This window comes from Bos mutus, chromosome 1 (genome assembly GCF_027580195.1).
Source record: "Bos mutus isolate GX-2022 chromosome 1, NWIPB_WYAK_1.1, whole genome shotgun sequence".
Taxonomy (NCBI): Eukaryota; Metazoa; Chordata; class Mammalia; order Artiodactyla; family Bovidae; genus Bos; species Bos mutus.
In genome coordinates, this window is record NC_091617.1 from 92,761,413 (window position 1) to 92,787,372 (window position 25,960).

At 37.8% G+C, this 25,960-nt stretch overlaps 1 protein-coding gene across 2 annotated transcripts in view; it reads right to left on the reverse strand.

Moving 5' to 3' along the window:
* NLGN1 (neuroligin 1) overlaps positions 1 to 25,960 on the reverse strand; it is a 779,124-nt gene that overhangs the window by 741,820 nt on the left and 11,344 nt on the right. For both annotated transcript variants that reach the window (XM_005889928.3, XM_070373059.1), the window contains exon 2: positions 16,872 to 17,683. In XM_005889928.3, the coding sequence (XP_005889990.2) occupies positions 16,872 to 17,364 (493 nt within the window). In that variant the 5' untranslated portion in view covers positions 17,365 to 17,683. The remainder of the gene's footprint in view (positions 1 to 16,871; positions 17,684 to 25,960) is intronic.

Below are 25,960 nucleotides of genomic sequence, written 5' to 3' on the forward strand. Positions count from 1 at the left end.
TCATTTCAAGCAAGACGATGATGATAAACCCTTTTCTCTCCAGCTCCCATCCAAGATCAAACTAGCCCTTCCCTCCTTGGGGCAGCACCCAGCCACACAGAACCTATATATTTACTTCCCTCAAAGCACCTCTGACATCTGTTATACTAGTAACTAAGGGCACAGTTAAAGGAGTTGAGCTGCTTAATTGTGAATCCTGGCTCAACCATTCTCTAGCTATGTGGAATCTCACACGGTTTATATAACCTACCCATGTCTCACATTTCTCATCAGTAAAGCAGGGAAACTAACAGTAACAACTTTGTAGGGCTTTTGCGAGAATTAAATTAATATTTAAAACCCTTAAAACAATGACTAGCTCATGATAGGTACTGCACAAGTAGTACCTATTATAACAATTATTATCATTATTATTCCTTGTTTGACTGTCCCTTACAGGCAAATACCAGTAAAATTTAAAAAAATAAAAATAAAAACAGTAAATACCAGTTTTTATCCTCAGTTTCTAGTATAGCCCCTAGGACAAATTAGACACTTAATAACCATTTCATAAAAGAATGAACAAATGCATAAAAATAGGAATAAGAGAAAAACAGATCTTTTATTTTCCCAAATTACAACATGTCCCTTTTCCATTGTTCTCCTTAGATGTGAAGGCAACTGTAAGGCGACACACACAAACGTTCATAGTGCTTTAATAGTTGACAGTTTTAATCAAACTTTCCAACTTGCACAGAGGGCTTCTGTTCTACCATATCTCAGAATTACAAGAGCATCTATGGGTATGCAGAACGGGGAAAATGCCAGCAAAGCCAGGGAGCAGGACTAGCTGCATAATTTGTGAGGCCCAATGCCAAATGAAAATGCTAAATCGCTTGTTCAAAAAGTCTTAGAAATTTCAAGATGGCTACAGTAGAGAGTTTTACTAAGTGTGAAGCTGTTCTGAGTACAGGAATCAGTTTGACTGCACAGACTACCCTCCTATGAAGCCAGCCCTACCAGGAATCTAACATCTTCTCATCAGCTCCACAATGTGTTCTGAAATACATATTTAGTCTATGTTACTGCCAGATTTCTCTCACTCTCAACTAAACTGTGACATTCTAGGTCTACTGTGCACTTACTCTGCCTCTTCACCTTGAACTGCCCAAGATCCAGCCTCCACCATCCACTAGAAAAGTCACTGACCTCTCCAGATATCTCAGTAATCTAAGCACCATCAGGCTCAAAATATGTCTCCATCAGTCCTTTTAGGGTACAAACTTTGTCCCCACAACTCTGCCTATGATTCTGTACATATCGGAAGGTCTCATTCTCTGGTTTGCCTCATTTTATAAAGAGATATCTGTTTTTTTGTAGGAAAGTCAGTAGTTGTGAATGCCTAATAAAAGAAGAAAAGGGCTAAATAACCCTCTGGGTTCATTAACATGTTAATGGTGACATGACCTAACCGAATGGAAGGCTAAATCCTAAGGAAAAAGCTCCCCAGAACAAGTCCCTGGAGGAGTTATTTCATACTATATACAAAATCCCTTAAGCAAATCCAGTTAGACCTCTTCTTATCTCATCTAGCACTCAGGCGTTGCCTCTTGAATAACCTCAAATGAAATGAACCTCAAATGAAATGTCTTAATAGAAATAGTGGTGAGAAGGCCTATCATAGAAGTAGATGGTAGAACAAGGACAAAGAAAGTGAAATAATTACAAAAGAAAATATATTTGTCACAGGAGGGAACTTGGAGTTGGGTAAGAGGGAAAGGAAATTAAATTAGAAGGTGGGAAGGGAAAATGAAGCTGCTGGCCTGGAAAAGGAAAATCATTCTCTGTGCTCCTATTACACAAATGCGTTGCTGGCGTTCTGTATTAAAATATAAATTCAGTGCAGAGGCAATAAGGCTGGCAGAAACGTGCACAGGCAGAAAGCCAAGAGCCTTGGCTGTTGGCAGCCACTCGGGCCCAAGGGCCCCTGCAATGGAATCCAGGTTATATCTGTCACAGACTGAGCCACTGAACACTGTTATTTCTTAGTTAAGGACTCTGGTGTTGGCTTTGAAATTTTCTTCATTTTGGGAGCCATAAACACATAGTGATTTCATAGCAGAGAGGAACAGCATAAATTCTTACTTGCTCTGTCAGGTGAAGAATGATAACATTACTCAAAGAAATGCAGATGGTGGGAGACGAAGACTTTCTCCAACAAAGTGCATTGTTTCTCAAGGCTGTTTATGTTTTAGAATAATGTTTATTGAATCCCTTGTGAGTACTGAGCACAGAGCAGTGAAGAAGAGAAATGTTCTTCTGGGGCTGACAGTATACATGTAAGCTCATAAATGAACAAGCTAATTTCATACAGAGATAAAAATGTAATGCAGGAGATAACCAAGGGGATGTAAGACAATAACCAGAGGAAAGGTGTGAGGTGAGGTTAACTAACAGAGTGTTCATCAAAGGCTACTTTGATAAGGTGGCATTTTGCCAAGACTTTGAAAAAGAGGTAGTCATGGTACATTCAAGGTAACAGGAGTAGTAAGTACAAAGGTCCTGACGCAGGATAGAAATTGGTGGGACGAATTGAGAGCGTAGCATTGAAACATATAGATTACCGTATGTAAAATAGATAGCCAGTGGGAATTTGCTGTATGAGGGAAGAGGTAGCTCAAATCTGGTGCTCTGTAACCTAGAGGGGTGTGATGGGGTGGGATGTGGGAGGGAGGTTCAAAAGGGAGGGGACATATGCATACCTATGGCTGATTCATGTTGATATATGGCAGAAACCAACATAATATTATAAATCAATTATCCTTCAAATAAAAATAAATTAATTTTTAAAAAGAAAGCAAATATATATATATATATATATATATAAAATATATACTGGCTATTCCAGTAACCAAAAAGAGATCAGTAAGGCTAGAATCTAGAAAGCAAGGGTGAAATATATGGAAGAAGACATGGACAGAGGTGGGCAGGAATCATCATGTAGAATCTCATAGACTATGGTCAGGGGTCCTACATTTATTCTAAAAGAAATAGGAAGCTCCTGAGGGAACAAGAAAGGGGCCGTAGCAACTGATTTCAGACTTTAATGATCTCATTGGCCCCTCTGTGTAGAATGTATTGCAGGAGCAGAAATGGGAATAGAAAGACCCATTATAAGGCTATTGTAGTGGTTCAGGCAAGAAATTATGGAGATTCTAGATTATGGTGAGGGAGTTGGAGAAGGAAGGAGGAAAAGAGTACACGGACATGGAAGGATAATGTCTGCAGTGTCCTGAGTAGGAGGAGGAAGTGATATGTTCACACATTCCTGAGGGGTCACCTCGTGAGGACAGGGTTGGCTCCTATACCTTTACAATTAAGAAACACCTCATTTACTTAAAGACTACATCTTCAAGAGCCTCAGTTATTCATAACATAAAATTTGTTAAAAAAATCTTTGAACAAATTTATTTAAATTGTTATATATTACTTGTAATAGAGACAGTCATTTCAAGACTATTTGTTTTTATCTCATGAACAAGTTTATTTTTCCTTTTTCTTAACTGTCATTGTTTCGTTTCCCAACCCATGACAGATCAGATTCAGTACCCCGGAAGCTGGCAGGTAGTGTTTCTAAAGCCTGGTAAAGCGATAGAAATAACAAAAGATAATTGCTATTAGGGCATACAAGGTGGAGACACAGGTACTTACACTTACATATCCATATCAACAAATAAACAAGCAAACAAACATTTGAAATGAGTACGCAGAAATATTTTGATCCAGAATTACTCAGCAAAATGGTCCCACAGGCCACAGTCACCTTTGAAGGCATGCAGGACAACCATAGTCTTACCTGGGTGCTCACATCAAGGACAACTTTCTATCACAAGACATCTCTAAACCATGGACACCTCTCCCACGTGTTCCCATAATGCTTCTTGCTTCCCTTCCTCAGAGTGCTTACTACCTTGTTTTCTCTTTCTGTATTTGCTACCCCCACAAGATAGGGAATGCTTTGAGGACAGCTCTTTAATGCCCCTTTCATCCCAGATGGCTTAGCAGGTAAAGAATCTACCTGCCAAAGCAGGAGATGTAGGAAACACGGGTTTAATCCCTGGGTTGGGAAGATCCCCTGGAGTAGGAAATGGCAACCCATTCCAGTACTCTTGCCTGGAAAATTCCATGGACAGAGGAGCCTGGAGGGCTACAGTCCATGGGATCACAAAGAGTCAGACATGACTGAGCACACATGCATGCACCTTTGTTATCTCCTAGGCCTATGAGAGTAGACGCTCAACGAAAGTGTGGAAAGAACCACAGAGCAGCAGCTGTTAATTTACCTCTAGGAGAGACAGCCTGCAGCCCAGAAACTCAGCAGCTGTTGTATCAGTAGCCAAAGCATTCCCAAGCTTTAGAGATTTGTATAGGTACAGCATAGGCTGTTTATTTATTTATTTATTTTAACAGATGGACAGAAAGTTTTAAACCACTGCTTGTTGGCAGAGCAACAAAGGCAGGCTCAGGCAACTGGGCTGGTATAATTATAGTGTTGGTTATGCCTGATGTGTTTTATTCTGATGTGCATATTTTGTGTTCCATACACATTTAAAGATTTAATTAAATGTTTTATTATGGGGAACACAGTGCCAAATATCAGCATCATTACCGTTTTTAGTTTTTTCCACAGGAACAACCGTTCCCTGATTTGGTTTTGAGATTTAAGTAAAGACTAGGCCTATATTTACTTGGTCATACTGACATGGTCACTAACAAAAATGTCCTGTGTTTCTTATTGCTTGCCAGCTGCTGTGGCTGTTTAAGCTCCCTGAGGGCAAAGGATGGGTCCTGCCATACTGAGCCTCCAGCTGAGTTCTGGACATGAGTGCTTTGTCCACGGCGGGTTCAGACAGAGAGAGAGGGGACAGCCATGTACGAAATCTGATGCTGGCTCTTCTGGATGTACAACAAAACAGAGCAAATCAGGATCAACACCAAAGAGATAATAAATTAATATACAGAGACAGATAGATAGATAGGGAAAAGCACTGTTTTGATAGTCAAAGATTCCATTAATGACAATCTGAGGCCTCAGGAAATATTCTACAAGGTTTGACATGTATGTACATATGTATGCGTATGTGTGTATGTATGTTTCCCTCAAAAAGCCTTTGCTAGACAGTGCAGCAGATGACCAAAGATCTCCATAAATTAAAAACGTGAAAAAAAAAAATCTCATCCTTGCTCTTTTGGAGTGAGTTGGAATACAAAACATTTTCAATGGTCATTACAGAAAAAATCCTCTTCTGAATCCAAATTTATAAATATTTCAGTTCTCATTGAAATAAAGTTAATTACCTAAATAAATGACTTCCAGAATTTTTTAAGCAACAGAATCCCTTCCTCCTTTTTAAAGAAATCTTGGAACTGTAGGCAGTCTCTCCCTATATGTGTAAGGAATGAAAGTCAAGCTGTGCGGGTGCCATGAATGTGAAGGAGCATGACAGTACGTGATGGTGGGGACTTGGGTGTGGGTCAAGAGAGGCGCTGGCAGGCTAGGTGGCTGCCTAGCTCAGAGGCAACTCAGAATCCTCAGGAACTGCCTGGCTTATAAATTACTGCGCCAAAAGGACCTATCAATTCTCTCTAGTTAAAGCTTAGAGCTGCAAACTGAGGCCTGACCTGTTGACTACCTGAAAGGATGGTGAGCTTGAAGAGGATCCTGAGTGGGAACTTAGCAGGAATGCAGAGTGATCACTGGCTAGAGGCATTCCTCTGTCCACAGACCCCCTTCACTGGGGACATATCTACACCTGAGAGACCTAGGCATCCAAATCAGGAGTATAAATATTATTAATAAGTTTACCCAGGGCTCCCTCTTCCTTTCCTAGCAGCAGCAATACTTACTCTTGCTTCATATCAACTAGAAAGGGTTATATTTGTCCTGTGTCATTACTGTGCTATACACACTTATCCCTCTATCCTCTCTGTCTCCTTCCACTTAGAGAAGCTGGAAGGAAGATTCTAGAAGAGAAGCCCAGAAGTTTTTTGGAAAAACAGGATGTGAGCCAAAAAGAAGAGAGGAAAGATGCTTTTGTCTCACTTTTTGTCATTGTTTATAACTGATTTTTATAAAAAATTTCACGTGTCAATGAAACTTGTGGGCTATAATTAAATTGCTCTAATGCTATCATTACATAGATATCAGATGCATTGGATTAAAGTAAACAAAGAAATAGCTCTTTAATTAAAAATTATTTTTAAAAGAACTTGGTCCAATTTCCTAAATATGATAAATGAAACACTATTGAAAAGCAATGCTACCGGAGCTTTAATTTATAAGATCTTAATCTTAACTAAAACTGTGTTCGCATGTAAGCAACCATCTGGATAAGATGCTTAAAACTCAAGGAATTAAAAAAAAAAATCTGAATCATTTTCTCTACACAAAGTCAAACACTTAAACACTTAAAAGTATCGAAATTAATGCATAGTATGCAATCTTGATAGAAAACTACTTAAACACAAATTAAAGAAACTTCTAAGTAGAGAAGAGAGAATCTGGATGACAAATTAAACTTGACTTAAGAGATGGGATATCAAGTTAAATTTGAGTTTTTATTTGAAAAGGAGTGTCAGCATGCCTAACTAGCAGCATGTGACCTTGAGTGAGTTATTTAACCCCTACAAGCCATAATTTTTCAACTACAGAATGGGTATAATTATCATACCATTTTGAGATCTTTCTGGGATTCAGTGTGGATGAAAAAAATGGAAAAGCTCATGGTATCTTAAAGAATTTATGTCCAACTAGAACCTCTGTTACCCCAAAATTCATGTGCTGAAGTCCTAATGCTAAATACCTCAGAACATGACCTTATTTAGAAATAGGGTCTTACAGATATAATTAATTAAGAGGAAGTCATTAGGATGGGCTCTAACACAATATGATTAGTATCTTCATAAAAAAGGGTAATTTAATAATTCAATAACAAAATACATCCCAAAATCCAGTTAAAAAACAGGTAGAGGATCTGAATAGATATTTTTCTGAAGAAGACATACAGATGACCAAAAAGTCATCTACAAGAAGATGTTCAACATCACTAATTACCACGGAAATACAAATTAAAACTACAATAAGACATCATCTCATATCTATCAGAATGGCTATTACCAAAAAGACAACTAATAGAAATTGTTGGCAAGGATATTGGGAAAAGGGAGCCCTTGCCCTCTGTTGGTGAGAATGTCAATTGGTGCAGCCAGTATGGAAAACAATGTGGAGGATTCTCAAAAAAAATAAAAATAGGACTACCCTATGATTTAGCAATTCTTCTTCTGGGCATTTATCTGAAGAAAACGAAAACATTCATTCAGAAAGATATACCCACATGTTCATTGCAGCATCACTTACAACAGCCAAGATATGGAAACAACCTAAGTACCCACTGATTGCTAAATCGACAATAGAATACTATTAAGCCATAGAAAATGAAACCTTGCCATTCGAGACAACACAGATGGGCATTATGCTAAGGGAAATAAGTCAATGAAGACAAACACTCACTTATAAATGTGGAATTAAAAAATCAAACAAGCAAAACAATAAAAAGTAAGGTTCCAGATAGAACAGCGGCTGGGGTGAGGCATTGGTGAAACGGATGAAAGTGGGGGTCAAAGGTACAAGCTTCCAGTTACAAAATAAGTCACTGGGATGTGAGGTACGGCAAGGTGACTATAGATGATAATATTGTATAATATGTTTGAAAGTTGCTAAGAGTTAACTCATTGGAAAAGACTCTGATGCTGGGAGGGATTGGGGGCAGGAGGAGAAGGGGACGACAGAGGATGAGATGGCTGGATGGCATCACTGACTCAACGGACCTGAGTCTGAGTGAACTCCGGAGTTGGTGATGGACAGGGAGCCACGGTGTGCTGAGATTCATGGGGTCGCAAAGAGTTGGACACGACTGAGCAACTGAACTGAACTGAACTGAAGAGTAAATCATAAAACTCATCATAAGAAAAAAAAAATGTTTGTAACTATGTATGGGGATGGCTGCTAACTAGACTTATTGTGTTGATTATTTTCAAGTATATACAAATATCAAATTATAATGGTGTGCACCTGAAGCTAATATAATATTGCATGTCAACCATGCCTCAGTAGAAAAAGGGAGAATGCCATGTGAAGATATAGGGATAAGATAGCCATCTACAAGCCAGGAGAAGAGACCCAGAACAGCATCTTCCACACAGCCCTCAGAAAGAACCAACCATGCCAATGTCCTGATCTCAGATTTCCAGGCTTTAAAACTGTGAGACCAAAATTTTCTGTTTTGTAAATCATGCAGTGTGTGGTGTTTTGTTACAGCAACCCTAGCAAAGAAATGATCTTATCTGGAAATAGGGTTTAGAAAATGTAATCAGGATGAAGTCACACTGGATTGGGATGGGTCATAAATCTTATGATCGGTGTCCTTATGAGAAGACTATGTGAAAACACAGAGACACTGGGAGACACCCAGAGAAGACCACACAACAACAGAAGTAGAGACTGGAGCAATACAACTGCAAGCCAAAGAGTACAAATGACTTTGGCCACCAACAGAAGCTAAGAGAGAAGCAGGAAGATTCATTTCCAGAGATTCCAGAAGTAACCAAATCTGCCAGCTCCTTGATTTTGGACTTCTCAACTCCATAACAGTGAGAGAATAACCTCAGTTGCTTAAAGCCACACAGTTAATGGCAATTTGTTAGAGCAGCCCTAGGAATCTAATACAGGGAGTGTTACATAAAGTATTCTGTCCACTTACAAAAGACTATGTGAAGACTTATGACTGGAAATTATGCTTCCACATCAGTCCAGAATTTTAAATTATCAAATCCAGAAGGAGATTATGTGATTGTTACTAAGAAATGTATGACTGGTGTGATTTCTGAAGCTGGTCATTTCTTAAACTATTTAGCATGTATGTACTGTGTTGGCCAAAAAGTTCATTCTGGTTTACCCATAAAATTGTACAGAAAAACCCAAACGTTTTCACCAACCCAATACCACCATGGAAGGAAAAAGAAGAGGAGGAGAAACATGAAAGGTGAAAAGATTATCAACAAAATCTGTAATGGAAAGTAAAATTAAAGCAATGACTACATCATAATTATGAAGCTAGTAGTATGTTCTATTTGTGAAATCAATAAAACATGTATTATTATACTGGGTAAGAGAAAGAGAAGCCTTTTCTACAGAGGGTTTATTTCCTGGCATAGCTCTTTTTGCTGGTGGCATATCATATGTTTTCAATTTCAATCCAATTTTCTATAATAAAAAAAGGTATTTATTCCCCAGAAAAACTGAATTGGTCAACTATAATAGTCTTTTAATCATCAGCTTCAGTAGATTCTCTGCCTGTCAGTAAACAATGGGACAACTGATGCTGTTCATTTAAAACTTTACAACCCTTTTAGATCTACTTCATTTCAGAGTTTTGGCTTAAAGTGTTTCGCTTTCAGAAGTCTTAACCATAAGTGTCCAAGGTACTAATTCAAATATGAAGCCATATCTCTGGTTTAATCTTGTTTCCCATTCAAGTCCCCAACAATCCAGATGCTGTCCTTATTCCAATATGCAGTGATTTTTCCACTACCAAACTGGCCATTAATTTCATTTTCCATTTGATCTGGGATCCCAGATAAATGAGATTGCTGTTGCTGCTGTTATACTGCTTTGTTTTATTCCCTCTGTTCTAAAGTTTCCTCCTTAAAGAAAATACAGTTGGCCGGAAAACAGATTATATATCATTGGGCAGGATACTTAACTTTCTTGGTCCTCCATTTTTGCATTTATAAAGTGAGAATAAGAATCTCATAGGATTGTTGTAACATTAACTAATAAGACTAATGTCTAGAACTTACAAATAGTTCAACAATGTTAATTCTATCTCCACTTGCCTTAATGTTATGCATTGAATAATTAAAACAGGATCAATAAGAACAGAATCATACCATGACTTCTGCCCATGTACTCATACTCATGGACTCCACCCAGCTACATGCTAATTTAAATTACCTATGAATGCTTTTTTTAATCCAAAACCTCCAACTGTGTACTGGAACCCATCTTTTTCTAAAGATATTATTCTAGAAGTCTATCATCCTTCTCCTATATTTTTAATTGTTCCCTTCCAACTATACACAAATATTTCTCTATTTCTTCCATCTTAACCTAGAGCAACAAAACAACCTCTATGGTACCTAATACCAAAACAGAGGTTTTTCTGTGCGCTTTTATAGCAAAACTTCTTAAAATTATTATTTATGCTTAGTGACTTTGATCTTCACCCATTCTCTCTTTTACCCACTCCAGTATGTCAGACCCGCATAACCTCACAAAAGTTGATTTGGTAGCATTAATCACTCTTATCTATTTTGATGCATTTTCCTTACTTAGATTCTAGGACAACAAAAATATCTTGGTTTACTTCTCATCTTCTCGTCTCACATGTAATACTTTCTTAGTCTCCATTGTCTTTCCTTCTCTTCTTCCAGACCTCTTCATGTTGGAATGGCCCATGGATGAATCTCTTGTATGATTTTCTTTCCTCTATTTTCATTCACTTCCTTTTATTCTCGGTCTCACAACTTTAAAATTTTACCTTTTATATCACAATTCAGTTCAGTGCAGTCAGTCGTGTCTGACTATTTGTGACCCCATGGACTGCAGCACACTAGGCTTCCCTGTCCATCACCAACTCATGGAGCTTGCTCAAACTCACGTCCATTGATTCGGTGATGCCATCCAACCATCTCATCCTCTGTTGTCCCCTTCTCCTTCTGCTTTCAATCTTTCCCAGCATCAGGGTCTTTCCCAATGAGTCAGTTCTTCACATCAAGTGGCCAAAAGACTTCCAAATTTGTACCTCCAAGTATATCTCTCTGCTGAATGTCAAATTGGTCCCTTGAAATCTATACATGGATAGAGTCACCTCAAATTGAACATGTTCAAAAGTAAACATCATCCTTCTGTTGTGCCCCCCAAAAAACTATTCTGTGTTGCTTGTTTTTCCATCTTCAGTTCAGTTCAGTTCAGTCGCTCAGTCACGTCTGACTCTTTGTGACCCCATGAATTGCAGCATGCCAGGCCTCCCTGCCCATCAGAAACTCTCAGAGTTCACTCAAACTCATGTCCATCAAGTCTGTGATGCCATCCAGCCATCTCATCCTCTGTCGTCCCCTTCTCCTCCTGCCCCTAATCCCTCGCAGCATCAGAGTCTTTTCCAATAAGTCAACTCTTTGCATGAGGTGGCCAAAGTTTTGGAGTTTCAGCTTCAGCATCATTCCTTCTAAAGAAATCCCCAGGGCCAATCTCCTTCAGAATGGACTGGTTGGATCTCCTTGCAGTCCAAGGGACTCTCAAGAGTCTTCTCCAACATCACAGTTCAAAAGCATCAATTCTTCGGCACTCAGCCTTCTTCACAGTCCAACTCTCACATCCATACATGACCACAGGAAAAACCATAGCCTTGACCAGATGGACCTTTGTTGGCAAGTAATGTCTCTGCTTTTTAATATGCTATCTAGGTTGGTCATAACTTTCCTTCCAAGGAGTAAGTGTCTTTTAATTTCATGGCTGCAATCACCATCTGCAGTGATTTTGGAGCCCCCAAAAATAAAGTCTGACACTGTTTCCACTGTTTCCCCATCTATTTGCCATGAAGTGATGGGACCAGATGCCATGATCTTCGTTTTCTGAATGTTGAGCTTTAAGCCAACTTTTGCACTCTCCACTTTCATCAAGAGGCTTTTGAGTTCCTCTTCACTTTCTGCCATAAGGGTGGTGTCATCTGCATATCTGAATTTATTGATATTTCTCCCAGCAATCTTGATTCCAGCTGTGCTTCTTCCAGCCCAGCATTTCTCATGATGTACTCTGCATATAAGTTAAGTAAGCAGGGTGACGATATACAACCTTGATGTACTTCTTTTCCTATTTGGAACGAATTTGTTGTTCCATGTCCAGTTCTAACTGTTGCTTCCTGACCTGCATATAGGTTTCTAGGAGGCAGGTCAGGTGATCTGGTATTCCCATCTCTTTCTGAATTTTCTACAGTTTATTGTGATCCACACAGTCAAAGGTCTATTCGTCTAGGTATTCAGATCAAAATCTAGGAATCTTCTCTGACTGTTCATTTTCTTTTACAATCCATAACCAAATGATTAAGAAATATATCTGTAATGTATTACGACTTCCACTTCTATTGTTACTTGTCTGGTCTGTGCGTGGATCAGGCTGATGTCTGATCCAAACTACAACAGCCTCTTATTTGCTCTCCCAGTTTCTCCATACTCTTCTACAATCTACTCTTAATATGTCAGCCAGAATGACCTCTTTAATATAAAGTCATACATTAGTCAATATTTGAAGTCAATTTAAAGTCAATATAAAGACCTCTTTAATATAAAGATCATTGCTGCTCTCGCTCTGTACTCTTTCCAGATTCACCATACTCCCAGTTGTTCCTTAAATACAGGAGGAAGAATTAATCTTAATGCCTTTATACTTGCTCTTTGCTGTGTTCTTTCCTCAGATACTTATTTCATTTCCTTCAGGCCTTTACCCGAAGAGGACAATACTATTATTTTCATGTTCCACAAGATACTCTGTTAATTTCTCATCTTTTGAAACCCTTTAAATTTAGTCATTTATTGTGTTTATCATCTAGAGTGTGTCCCATACACTAAGATATAAGCTCCAAGAGGGTAAAGATGTTTTTGCTTTTTATATTTTACTGATGTATTTTGGGGGCCTAGAGTGGTAATCTAACTAGCACAGAGTAAGGACTCAATAAACATTTGTTAATTGAATAAAGAAATTAGATAAAATTGTATAAGCATGAAGAAAGAATATTCTTGAATATAATTCCCCTTTAAAATCTTAAACACACTGACAGCAATGAGTCACTTTTATACATATATCATTCGGAAAATACCAGTTTCTATGTTCAATACACCACCAAATAAACCCTAACTTTATGGAAAAGACTCTTGAATGAATTCAATAGTATCTCAGGTAAAGACTACTGAACAGAGTATGCAACAGTAAAATATTTATGAAAATCAGGAATAAAATTCTTAAGGAGTCAAGAACTGTACCAGAGCCATATACAGAGATTCTAGTTTTCTATACAATAAAACTGGGGTAAAGAACTTGTGCAGAAATGAAAACTGATTCTGCATTCACCTTACAAGAGTTGTGCAAATAACAGTCAAGGTACTGGAGAAATACAAAGCTAAACATCTCTAGGGTATCTGTAAGCCAATTGATTTCCAGTGGATTCTCTGGGTCCCTTGTTCTTCCTTCTCATGTTGACTGCCTAATATTTGACCACATTCCTGTTTGTTGGCAACTCTCACAAGAGCGCAAACTAGAGAATGCAAAAATGAAACATAAGCAAATTAAAGCTACTCCTGATTGCAGTCAAGAGGACTATGCTGGAATCTTGGGACAGAGAGAAAACACGTGTACTATTTAAAAGTATTCACAGAACCTACTTTCATATTTCTAAAGTAAGGACGGTCGTATACTTTCTTCATAAAGTTTTGGTGATAAGTTGTCAGTCCTCTATATCCAAATTCCAATTTATATCACATATCGTCTGCCCATGTGGCCAAGTGTTGGCAGTCATCTCATTTTAAGCATTAATCCTTTCTTTCAATTTTGCAAGGATAAAAACCCTGAAGAAATATCTAGAGAGTAATTAACATATGGCTAAAACTATCATGGGAAATTTAAAAAGATGGATTAAAGGGTACAACTGGGACCTGTTGTAAATGAGAGGAAACTGATTGGTAAAAATATGGTTTTTTCTTCACTTGCACAGGAAAAAAATCTTATAAAGGCTTTATTTAAAAATCACAGCAAGGCATCTCTTAGAGAAACATTTCTTCATCTCATACAAATTAAAAGTGTAGAAAATATTTGTTCTTTGTAAACGTACTTGAATGTAAGTTCTATAGGAAGAGAGAACTTTGTTTCATTCATTACTGACAGTGCCTATAATAGGCAATTAAGGAATATTTTTGAATGAATATAGCATACACGGATTGACACAAGGGTAGGAGTCCATCTGCCTCTGCAGATGACCATACACAATTTTAAAAAAAGAGATGAATAATAAGTCAGAATTTTATTGGTACCTAGATAAAATGCAACACAACTACTCCTATACTTCCTAAATCATCCTTTATAAACTTCCAGAATTTTGTTGAAGAACTCACAGTCTATTTGCAATATATATATTAGTATATACATACACATGAAATGATTAATATTTTCAACCAGGAAAACATGATTTCTGAAAATGACCAAAATAGACACTTCATGATAAAAAAAAGAAAAAAAAAAGGTGAAAGTTTGGGGGGAAAAATTCAACTACTCTATGTAAAAGACTAGCTCTAAAATTTATTTTCTTTTTTAAAAAAACTATTATCTATAAAAAATTACAGTAAAATTTTTGTTATTTAGATTCTAGGATAATATAAAAAGTAGCAAATAAGTAAGTATAACTTAAATAAGTTATACTTACTTATTTGCTACTTACTTATTATTTATTAATAATATAGTAAATACCAAAGTAAACCAATTTTTTAGAATTCTTAATATAAAAACACAATTGATGTGGACTATAAACTCCACAGACTGATGTAGGTATCTATAGACCTTGTCCTCGGGCTAATTATAAATTAGCTCAAAGTTTGCCAAAGTAAATAGCACAGCTTACATACTTCTTTGCCAACTGTCTCATAAAGCAGATGGAACCAACAATCTAAAGGACAATGAAAAATAACTTTTTTAACAAATCCGTTTTCTTCTGAAGTTGTATGAAAAGAAAGGTCACTTTCTCACTAGCTTACCTTTTGATGTCCTAATCATTTTTTGATTGTACACATTTTTATGTATTATGCTCTATTTATGCATTCTTCAATAGCATCTTTATTTATGACTTTGTGAATCAACATCTTTGTGATAGGAGGCGAAAGTCACTTAGCTAATTACACATGCTTGATAAGCTGCATAATAATAACCACTGCAGCATTGTACATTAGTTGAAAGCATGTAAATTACTGCAGTTATTCTCATTTGGGAAAAAACAAGAGACTTTTTTTTTAGTTACTTAAAACATCTTTGTTGCCTCCATATCCACCTTCTTAAGTATACTATTCTTTCAGCCCAAATCATGACGTTAATAATAAAACGAAGGTTAAATCCAATTCTATGAGTCTAACCAAAGAAATAAGAACAAAAACAAAATTCCAATTAATGCAAATACAGTTGAGGACTTGGTTATATGAAGCTTCTTCCAGATAATGCAATTGCAGTAAAAACGAACAGTTTAGACACTCCCCACCCCACACTGTTGTTGTAATGAAATCTGACTTGGTCCAGCCAGGAGATTAGAAGTGCATACAGAGAGAGAATGTACAGCACTAGAATATTAATATGACTTCTGTATGAAGATTGAAAATTCGGCAAAGTTATAATAAGGTCAAAATAACACTTAGATAATTTACTGCCAGAGAAAATCATACTCTCCTATGAGTGATTTACTGGATGTTATATAAAAATGGAGTGTGGACAAGCTACATTCAGATGCAAGCTTGCAGCTGTCAGTGTCTACATTTGCTCAATCTGGCTAGAGGATGATTTGAAGGTTGATTTAATTGTAGCTTCTGAATCATGTTCTTCCCTATGTTTTAAATTGTTTAACATAAATATAAAAATGTTAAAGCAATTTTAAGACTGTAAATATTTCGTATAAAAAGCTGCAAATCCCTTTTTTTTTTTTCTGGAGGAATGACTGAAAATAGGAAGACTGTCTGGGAAAATATACCATTACTTAATAATGGTGATTGCCCAATAGTTACAGCAAATATGAGAAAGTTCATAGGGTCTTCAGAGAGAACTAAGGATAAACAAACAAAACCTAGGTTTTTGTCATCTGTTTCCTATAAAAGAAACAGGAATCTATTATCTACTAAAAAAAAAAAAAAAAAAAGGTTCAGAGATCAAAGTTGACCAGCTGGGAAGGCAACATCTTTGGTTACCCTGCCGGCAATGTAATTACCTAAGTATCTTCTCTATACCCAAACTCAAAGCAGAGATTCAAATCCTGCCCATGCTACCAGCACCAACACAAGGCTCCACCAAGGAGCTTTGTCAACGTCTAGTCAGCTAGAGCTCTCCTCAACCATCTCTCTCTTCTTTGACAGGCTTCATTAAATTCCAGGTGTCACCTAGCCATTCACTTCCACCATCAGCAAATCATCCTTAGGGAGAATATCTTGTTCCTCCTCTGCAAGCTGTTTCCCCCATTTTTTTATTTCCACTTTTATACATACCTCCTTTTCTACATATTTTCTTGCCGGGTTTTCTGGCACATTCCTTGGATATTCTTTTTACTGAAAAATGAATAGAAGACTAGAAAATAACATGGCGCTCCATCACAGACCGCCGGAACATGCAACACCACTATCTAACTTAATATGCTCCTGCATTTACTGAGTGCGAGATCCCCGACTTGGCTGAGTCTGCACATGCAATGGAGAAATGTTGATGCATCTTCTCAGAAGTCATTCGGTAGGAAATGGAAATTAGGAACCCATTTCTACCTAAATATACGTGCTGCAGAGGAAAGAAAAGGAGTAGGCACAGGGAAAAATAAGAACAGATACACTAACACATATAAACAGAGAGGCATGCACGCATGTAAAATATGTCTACATGCCAACAGGAAAAGCCATGCATGCTATCAGTGCATACAGACTAATATCGTTAGAATAAAAGAGAGAAATAGAAATATATCTCCCTGTTTTTCCTGTAGTAAACTCACCATCCTCAGTTGGGACGTATATGTTTAAATACAGGCAATCTTCACTCTGGTCTTGTACATACGATGAAACCACATCCAAGTTATTAGTAAACCACACAGGAAGCATGACTTCCGGCAATCTGCCATCAATGATATTCTGGGGGCAGACAGGAGCAAACTGAGTAGCATTCCTGATGTCGGACCAAGGAGACGGTGGTTCCGGAGGCTGAAAACGATGTTCCCCTGTTGGCGGGGCTGCATATGGAACACCAAGAAACTGAATAACAGGACCCAGAATTTCATTATTGAGTTCTTTCTTGATCCCTCTTATTTTGCCAAAGTTGGTAGTCACCAGGGGGTCTGCATCATCCAGTTTTTGTGAGAGCACATGGGCAGCGTGAAGCAAACAGCTTAACACACAAAGAGTCAATGAGGCACCCAACCCCCTGTGTACCAAGCAGGTCATGACTGCTCTCCAAACATAATCCGGCCACGTGCATCTGGGCACTGCCATGGTCCCACATTAGTTGTGTAGTTGTCTGGTTACAGTGAGTCAAAGGTATTTGTATCCACTTGAGAAAAACTGTATATTGGTAGACTACACCTCTGATTTCTTAAAGGCGAGTTTGTCAAGAAAAGCTCAGAAAGCTCTTCGTGCAGCCAGTATCTCCACTGATTTCATGTGTATTGAAGTAACATCTTCAATTATCACTATTTATCAGACCATATCCTATTGACTATTCTGTTTTCCATCGTAGCAATGTGGTGAGAGTGGCCACTGACTGTACATTTCCCGCTTACAAATCAAATCCAGTTGGCTGCAGGTCTATATCCTAGAGAAAATGAAAATAAATAATTAGTACAAACGAGCTAAAATAGAGTGATAACTAGATGTTTTACAAGCTACAGAAATACATTAATAGTGGCTGGAGTCAGGTGAGTTAAATGCTACCACAGGAAAATTATGCTTTGATGTAAGATGACAGGTAAAATAACCGAGTATTAGAATATTGAGAAACTTGCCTCCTGACTTTATACACATTTAACAGAAAGCAGTTCTTGTCAAAATATACAGTGTCAGGAGCATTTCACAATACAGTTTTTTTTTTTAAATACTGAAGGCTTATGTTAAATTTTTCCTTTATTGAAGATCTTCAATCATTTTATGGAACCATAGTATTAATCATCAAATATACTAAAAATTAGGACTCAATAGCAGAAAACCTTTTTTAAAAAATATTGGTAGGGGATTAGTGGAATCGAAATAAACTTTGTAAGAATGACTATGTTTATTAAACAAACAAAGTATGGGCCCAATCCCATGTTATACAGATAAGACAAAAATAATTTTAGAACAAGAACATCAATGCTAGCTCAACTATAATCATTTAAGTGCAACTAATTCTGAAAGAGATGGGCATACCAGACCACTTGACCTGCCTCCTGACATATCTGTATGCAGGTCAGGAAGCAACAGTTAGAACTGAACATGGAACAACAGACTGGTTCCAAATAGGTAAAGGAGTACGTCAAGGCTGTATATTGTCAGCCTGCTTATTTAACTTATATGCAGAGTACATCAGGAGAAACGCTGGGCTGGATGAAGCACAAGCTGGAATCAAGACTGCCGGGAGAAATATGAATGTCTTCAGATATGCAGATGACACCACCCTTATGGCAGAAAGTGAAGAAGAACTAAAGAGCCTCTTGCTGAAAGTAAAAGAGGAGAGTGAAAAAGTTGGCTTAAAGCACAACATTCAGAAAACTAAGATCATGAAATCCAGTCCCATCACTTCATGGCAAATAGACGGGGAAACAGGGCAAACAGTGGAAACAGTGGCTGACTTTATTTTTCTGGGCTCCAAAATCACTGCAGATGGTGACTGCAGCCATGAAATTAAAAGACGCTTACTCCTTGGAAGGAGGGTTATGACCAACCTAGATAGCATATTGAAAAGCAGAGATATTACTTTGCCAAAAAATGTCCATCTAGTCAAGGCTATGGTTTTTCCAGTGGCCATGTATGTATGTGAGAGTTGGACTATAAAGAAAGTGAGCGCAGAAGAATTGATGCTTTAAACTGTGGTGTTGGAGAAGACTCTTGAGGGTCCCTTGGACTGCAAGGAGATCCAACCAGTCCATTCTAAAGGAGATCCGTCCTGGGTGTTCATTGGAAGGACTGATGTTGAAGCTGAAACTCCAATACTTTGGCCACCTCATGCAAAGAGCTGACTCATTTGAAAAGACCCTGATGCTGGGAAACATTAAGGGCAGGAGGAGAAGGGGACAACAGAGGATGAGATGGTTGGATGGCATCACTGACTCAATGGACATGGGTTTGGGTAGACTCCCGGAGTTGGTGATGGACAGGGAGGCCTGGCGTGCTGCGGTTCATGGGGTCACAAAGAGTCGGACACGACTGAGCGACTGAACTGAACTGAACCTTATAAGGTCAGTCTCCTTGCTATTTCTCAAAAGTATACACAAAGTCATTGGCTACAGTTCCTTCACCTTCAATTAAGATTCAAGAATTTAAAAGACAAATTACCATTAGACACAACTTGGAAAAGAGACAGAAGTTGGCATCATTATTTGCAGATTTTTTTAACCATCTAGTTATATATTTTAGGCCTTCCCTGGTGGCTCAGTAGTAAAGAACCCACCTGCCAATGCCGGAGACATAATATATATATTTTAGATATCAGTAAAATTGCAACAGGAAAATGAATTTTGAGTCAAAGTCAATATATTTTAAATTAGAAATGTTCTTACTATCTGACAGAAATCAAAGGAACAGTACAAAAAAGAATGTGGTAGTTTAAAAGAACAACCATACCTAATCATAACATCCTGCATATTGACACTAATCAAACATCTAACACTGTCTACCCAGTCCAACTTAAGACACATCAGAATAAAATGTAACGTTCAGTGCCATGCATTTCACAGCATACCTTACATTAACTGCAAAATACCAAACAACTCAGCAAATTTGTCTTCTCTTGTTCAAGCAACTTTTTAGAGTGCTTAGTTTGAAAACAACAGTGTTGTTTTGTATTATAGATGGTTCTATCCTGTCATTTTATGGGAAGATTCCTGAAGAAGTGCTGGTCTGGCAGTGAGGCTGCCCTGACTTTGTGTTAAAACTATATAGGGCAGCAGGAGATTTGATTCAAGCCTGGTGTTCCCTTAGCTCTGAACAATTCATCACAGATGGCAATAAGGAGATAAATGTCGTTCTTCAAGAATATCTCAGTCTGTGTTAATTCGCATACCTTTGCTGTGAAAGCATATTAACATACAAAAGTCAGGCTTAGACCACCCCATTTCTGTGCCAGAACTCCAGCATCTGTTGAAGATTTAGCTACACAAACTCATTTCTGTTGAGTATGTAATGCTCATTCTTGCACAGAATTGTGGTGCGCCGCAATTAGGTCTTTTCTGATCACATTTTGGTCTTAAACAACTAGGTCTTTCCTGGTCACATTTTGGTGTTAAAATGCAGCATTTTTGACACCTAAAGTAGAGAACCTGTGGTAAGGATTTAAAAGTCTCCAACACCATATTTTATACAGCCTAATCTTCAATAGTTATTTCTAAATATTCATTACACACTTACATGCTCATCAATAATAAAAAAGTACTTGTTTGGTTCCTAACAAAATAACTCTCATTTTCATGCTCACAAATCCTTAACTGTGTTAAAAATAAAAGGGCTGCTGTTTCCCACTAATGTGCTACTTTAACACAAATTGTAGAGGATGAGAATTTTGCATGCCATGGCAAGTTTTAAAATTCTAATGTTTAGCTTTCGAGGTTACAAAAACATCCCATTATACATGGGCTGACCTGTACAGGGAATTATAGTATGACCCTAAATAGTTTTCAGAGGTCACTGTTATAACAACAGTTGCCCAAGTGCAATGTACAAATATGGCTAGTTTAAATAACCGAAAATTTAAACGTGTGTGTGTGTATTAGTTGCTCACTCATGTCCAACTCTTTGCAACCACATGGACTGTGTAGCCCACCAGGCTCCTCTGTCCATGGGATTCTCCAGGCAAGAATACTGGAATGGGTAGCCATTCCCTTTTCCAGGGGATCTTCCTGACCCAGGGATGGAACCCGGGCCTTCTGCATTGCAGGCAGATTCTTTACTGCCTGAGCCACCAGAGAAGCTGTGTGTGTGTGTGTGTGTGTGCGCACGCCAAAATATAGACTCTCAAATTTGTTGTTAGGAAATTTTTCCTATTTATTGGTGTTTCCTTGGTATATGCCAAACCCTTAGCTTTTAAACCTTTACACCTCATTTAAAACAACCCTATAAACTGGGTTCAACAGTTATTCCCTTTTTACTCACAAGGTATCAAGACTTAAAGAGGTTAAGTGCCTTGGCCCTGGTTCTCAGCTCATCAGTAGCAGATCCAGGAGCCCACTGGCATCTAATTTAAAGGCCATCCTTTTGATCATTACACTAGATACAGTCTCTAACTTCACAATTAACACTTTAAAAAAAATTGATCCTAGTGCCTTTAAAATTGAATTGTAAAAGTGTTTTATGTTCCTTCAGAAGATAGACTCTAGGTAAATTCTCTGACAATTTCATAGAAACAGAAATTTAAATGCTTACCCTGTTCTTATTGGAACTTTGGATTTTGTTACCTTTTTCTAATGACTTTTAAAAAAATTATTTATTTTAATCAGAGGATAATCAATTTATAAATTATTTATTTATTTATTTATTATAAATCACTTTATTTATGTTTTTGCCATTCATCAACACGAATCAGTCACATGAAGACATGTGTTCCTCCCACTCTGAACCCCCTCCCGCTTTCCTCCTCACCCCATCCCTCTGGGTTGTCCCAGAGCACTGGCTGTAGGTGCCCTGCTTCATGCGTTCACTTGTATTGGTCATCTATTTTACATATGGTAATGTACATGTTTCAATGCTAGTCTCTCAAATCATCCCACCCTCCTCCCACTGAGTCCAAAAATCTGTTCTTTACATCTGTCTCCTTGGCTGCTCTGCATGTAGTATCGTTATTACCGTGTTTCTAAATTCCATATATATGAGCTAATACACTGTATTTTTCTTTTTCTTTCTGACTTACTTCACTCTGTATAATATGCTCCAGTTTCATCCACCTCATTAGAACTGATTCAAATGTTTTCCTTTTTATAACTTAGTAAAATTCCATTGTGTATATGAACCACAACTTCCTTACCCATTCATCTGCCGATGGACCTCTAAGTTGCTTCCATTGTAAATATTGTAAATAGCTATTGTAAATAGCACTGCAATGAACATTGGGGTAGATGTGTCTCTCTCAATTCTGGTTTCCTCAGGATGTATGCCCAGCAGTGGGACTACTGAGTCGTATGGCAGTTCTATTCCCAGTTTTTTAAGGAATCTCAACACTGTTCTCCATAGTGGCTGAATCAGTTTGCAAGATTTTGTTACCTTTTTTTCACCTTTTTTAATTTTACATTGAATGGGTGTTCATATGCATTTACACAAGATCATTTTAAAATAATGATGAGTAACCAAAAAAAGCCCAAGTTTATAAGAGCACAAATGTCCATTAACAGATATTGACAGATGAACTATGATATATTCACAAATTAAAATTCTACACGTCAGTGAAAATAAGGAACATAGACCTAAATATCAACATGAGTAAATCTTAAAATTTTTGAACAAAGATTACATACAGTAAAATGTTATTTAAATAAACTTTAAAATATGTGAAACAAAACTACGCATTATTCACAGATGGATGAATATGTAATAACACATGATTTATTATCCATGGGTAGGAAGAAAAGGATATAAAATTAGTTCTAGCAATTAATTAATGCCATTAATTGATTAATTGGAACTATGAATGATAACCTACAATGGGACCGTAAAAGACCACAATTAACTACAGCAAGTTCTAAAAATCTAAGATTTTGATCATGTTGGGTGATGTGTATACACACATGTGAATACACACGTGTGCACACACACCTTTGTTGAGGAATTCTCTACATTTTTCTGAATGTTTGAAGTATTTCATAATAAATATTGATTATACATTAAAATAATGAGGTCAGAAAATCCTTATTCAGCAGTCCAGGCAAGTAGATGAATTTACTAATCCACACTGGATTAGCTTTCCTCTGACTTCTTAGTAGGTGAAGATAACTAGCTCACAAAGTCCTCCATTATTCTTCTTTGCTTAAGGCATGTGCAATTCCAAAGGGACTGCAAAAATAAAACAAAATCAAATGACAAAAATAACAAAACAAAATAAATAACATTTAAACAAAACATCAAAAATGGGAATATATTATCTCCTGCATTAATTTATCATAATACCTGGTCCATTAACTAGTTTGTTCCTGAGTGACCCAGATCAGAGATGATGTTAGAAAGAATATAAAGAAATTTCTAGAACATTAAATATTCACAGTAGGTGGACACATTCATCCAATTCTTTCTTTACTCAACAAACATTTATTGGGTATCCATGATATGCATGCTGTTGTGATAAATCTTACAAGAATTTAATGATAAGTACAGCCTACTAATTGTTTCCAAGTAGCTACAATATTGAAAAGAAACATCACATTAAAAATGGCTCTACTGCAGGTTGGAATGTGACATGTTTTCAGTAAATATATAATTACAGGGAGTTGGAACCCAGGAAGGTGTCTGCAACTTTTAGCTTTACATAGCCTATTATGTTGTATTTTTAACATTACCTATATATTTTCTATTTTACTTTGTTTTTACTGATTGTTTTCATTTGTTCAATCCAACCCCACCTACTGAATTTTTTATTCAGGGGCAAGAATTTTGTGTTATTTTTATATCCATCATAAAATCTATGTGAAAATCCTTTACCAAGTGTAGGCATAGGTTGCAAATGATCTGGACTGACCACACACTTATTACCAAAGCTGCTTAAAGTTTGACCAATGCTACACAACCGATAGTTGTTATTCACCATAATTATATGCCATAAAGTCACTGCAAACACTGAATTGGGAAATATGGATCCATCGCTCAAAGAGAAATGGGTGTGTGTGTGTGTGTGTGTGTGTGTGTGTGTGTGTGTGTATGTATATATATGTGTATATATGGGCTTCCCTCACAGCTTAGTTGGTAAAGAATCTGCCTGCGATACAGGAGACCCCAGTTCGATTCCTGGGTAGAGAAGATCCACTGGAGAAAGGACAGGCTATCCACTCCAGTATTCTTGGGCTTCCCTTGTGGCTCAGCTGGTAAAGAATCTGCCTGCAATGCAGGAGACCTGGGTTTGATCCCTGGGTTGGGAAAATGCCCTGGAGAAGGGAAAGGCTACCCACTCCAGTACTCTGGCCTGGAGAATAGTCCATGGGGTCACAGAGAGTCAGACACGACTGAGTGACTTTCACTTCACACTTCACACATGTATATACTTATATACATATTTCACATTGTTGTGAATGAATTCATCCCGGTAGATTCTATTTTCTTTATTTTACAAAAGAGAAAACAAAACTCAAAAGTGTTTAGTGACTTGTCTGAAGCCACTTCACTAATGGGCTTCCCAGGTGGCTCAGTGGGTAAAGAATCCCCCTATAATGCAGGAGATGTGGGTTTGATCCCTGGGTCAGGAAGATCCCCTGGAGGAGGGCATGGCAACCCTCCTTGCCTTGAGAATCCCAGGGATAGAGGAGCCTGGCAGGCTACAGTCCATAGAGTTGCACAGAGTCGGACACAACTAAAGCAACTGAGCATGCACGCACCTCATTAACAGCTGGAATTCAAATCCCCTCTACCTCACCCCAGAGCTGGAGCTTCTTGCACTGCAGTGCACTTTCTACTGTCTCCATGCTCTGATCATCTCTGTGTGGGAGTTGAAGCAAGAAGTCAGATCATCACCTTGCTCAATCTCAGCAGGAAGTGTGCTCATGTGGTGACTCACATTTTTTGCTGCTTTGCTCATGTCTGTGAATGACTGCAAAAGCACTATGAGTATTGACTTTGGGGTTAAAAAAAATTTAGTGAACAGGCAAAACTGTAATACAGATCCAGGAATAATGAAGACTGACTGTATTAACTAAAGAAAAATTATGTTTTGTATCTATGAATCTATAAGTTATTTTGAGGTCAGAACATATTAGCCTTGTAACAGCACTTAGTAATAATAATGGGATTTAAGAGTTGCATTTCATAATAATAATGTCATAAAATTTCATTTAGTAACATCTGGTTTCAGTGGAGTGTAGCAGTTTCAAAAGCCAAGCCTGGCCATGCAACTGAAATGTGCTTTCGGGAGGAGCTCACTGTAAGAGAACCTGACCATCAGCAGACTGTGGGCTTCCTATACCAAGATGCTTCACATTCACACTGGTGGTGGTTCAAGACCTTGAAACAAGGGGTATCCCATGAGACCCAGGAGTGGGAGAACAAAGAAGCCTGAGTCTGAGTTTCCAGGCCCCATTCAGTGCATATCCTTCTCCTGCTATTGCTCTATTTGCCTGTAATAAAGCTGCCCAATGAGTATAAACTATTTGACCACTTAATGTAAGTAATGTGCAATTAATTCACATAGTAAGTAATTAAAAATGAAAAGAATAAACAAATGTATGCAATCAGAAAAAAAAATGTTAGGCTTTAAAAGAAGAGACAGGTCTACTTCAAGTTAGTGAAACAGGACAGAGTTAATGAATCAAGAGGAATATGAGCTTGGCCTCAAAGAATTAGACCAACATTGATGGTCACAAAAGGAATTCTGGGTAGAGGGCACATTCTAGAAACAGTGGAAAATATATGTAGTGAATAGTGTGGTGCTCAACCTCCCTGAGGGCAAGCTCATACTCCAAGGCAGGAAGTCCACACCAGTGCACAAAGGTCTGCTCTTCCTTTCTCAATGCAGACCCACTCAGAGGGGCCATTCCAGCCCCCAAGCTCCCTACGGAAAGGGGCCAAGGGAGAGGCTGGTGGTGATTCCCTGGTTCTCCCCGCCTGGGTGCTTTTCCCAATGGCAAGCCCAAATAAACTTTTAACAAGCAAATCTTCATCTCAGAGTCTCTTTTATTTTTTTCCCTGAGAAACCTGAAAGAAAGGAAAAAGA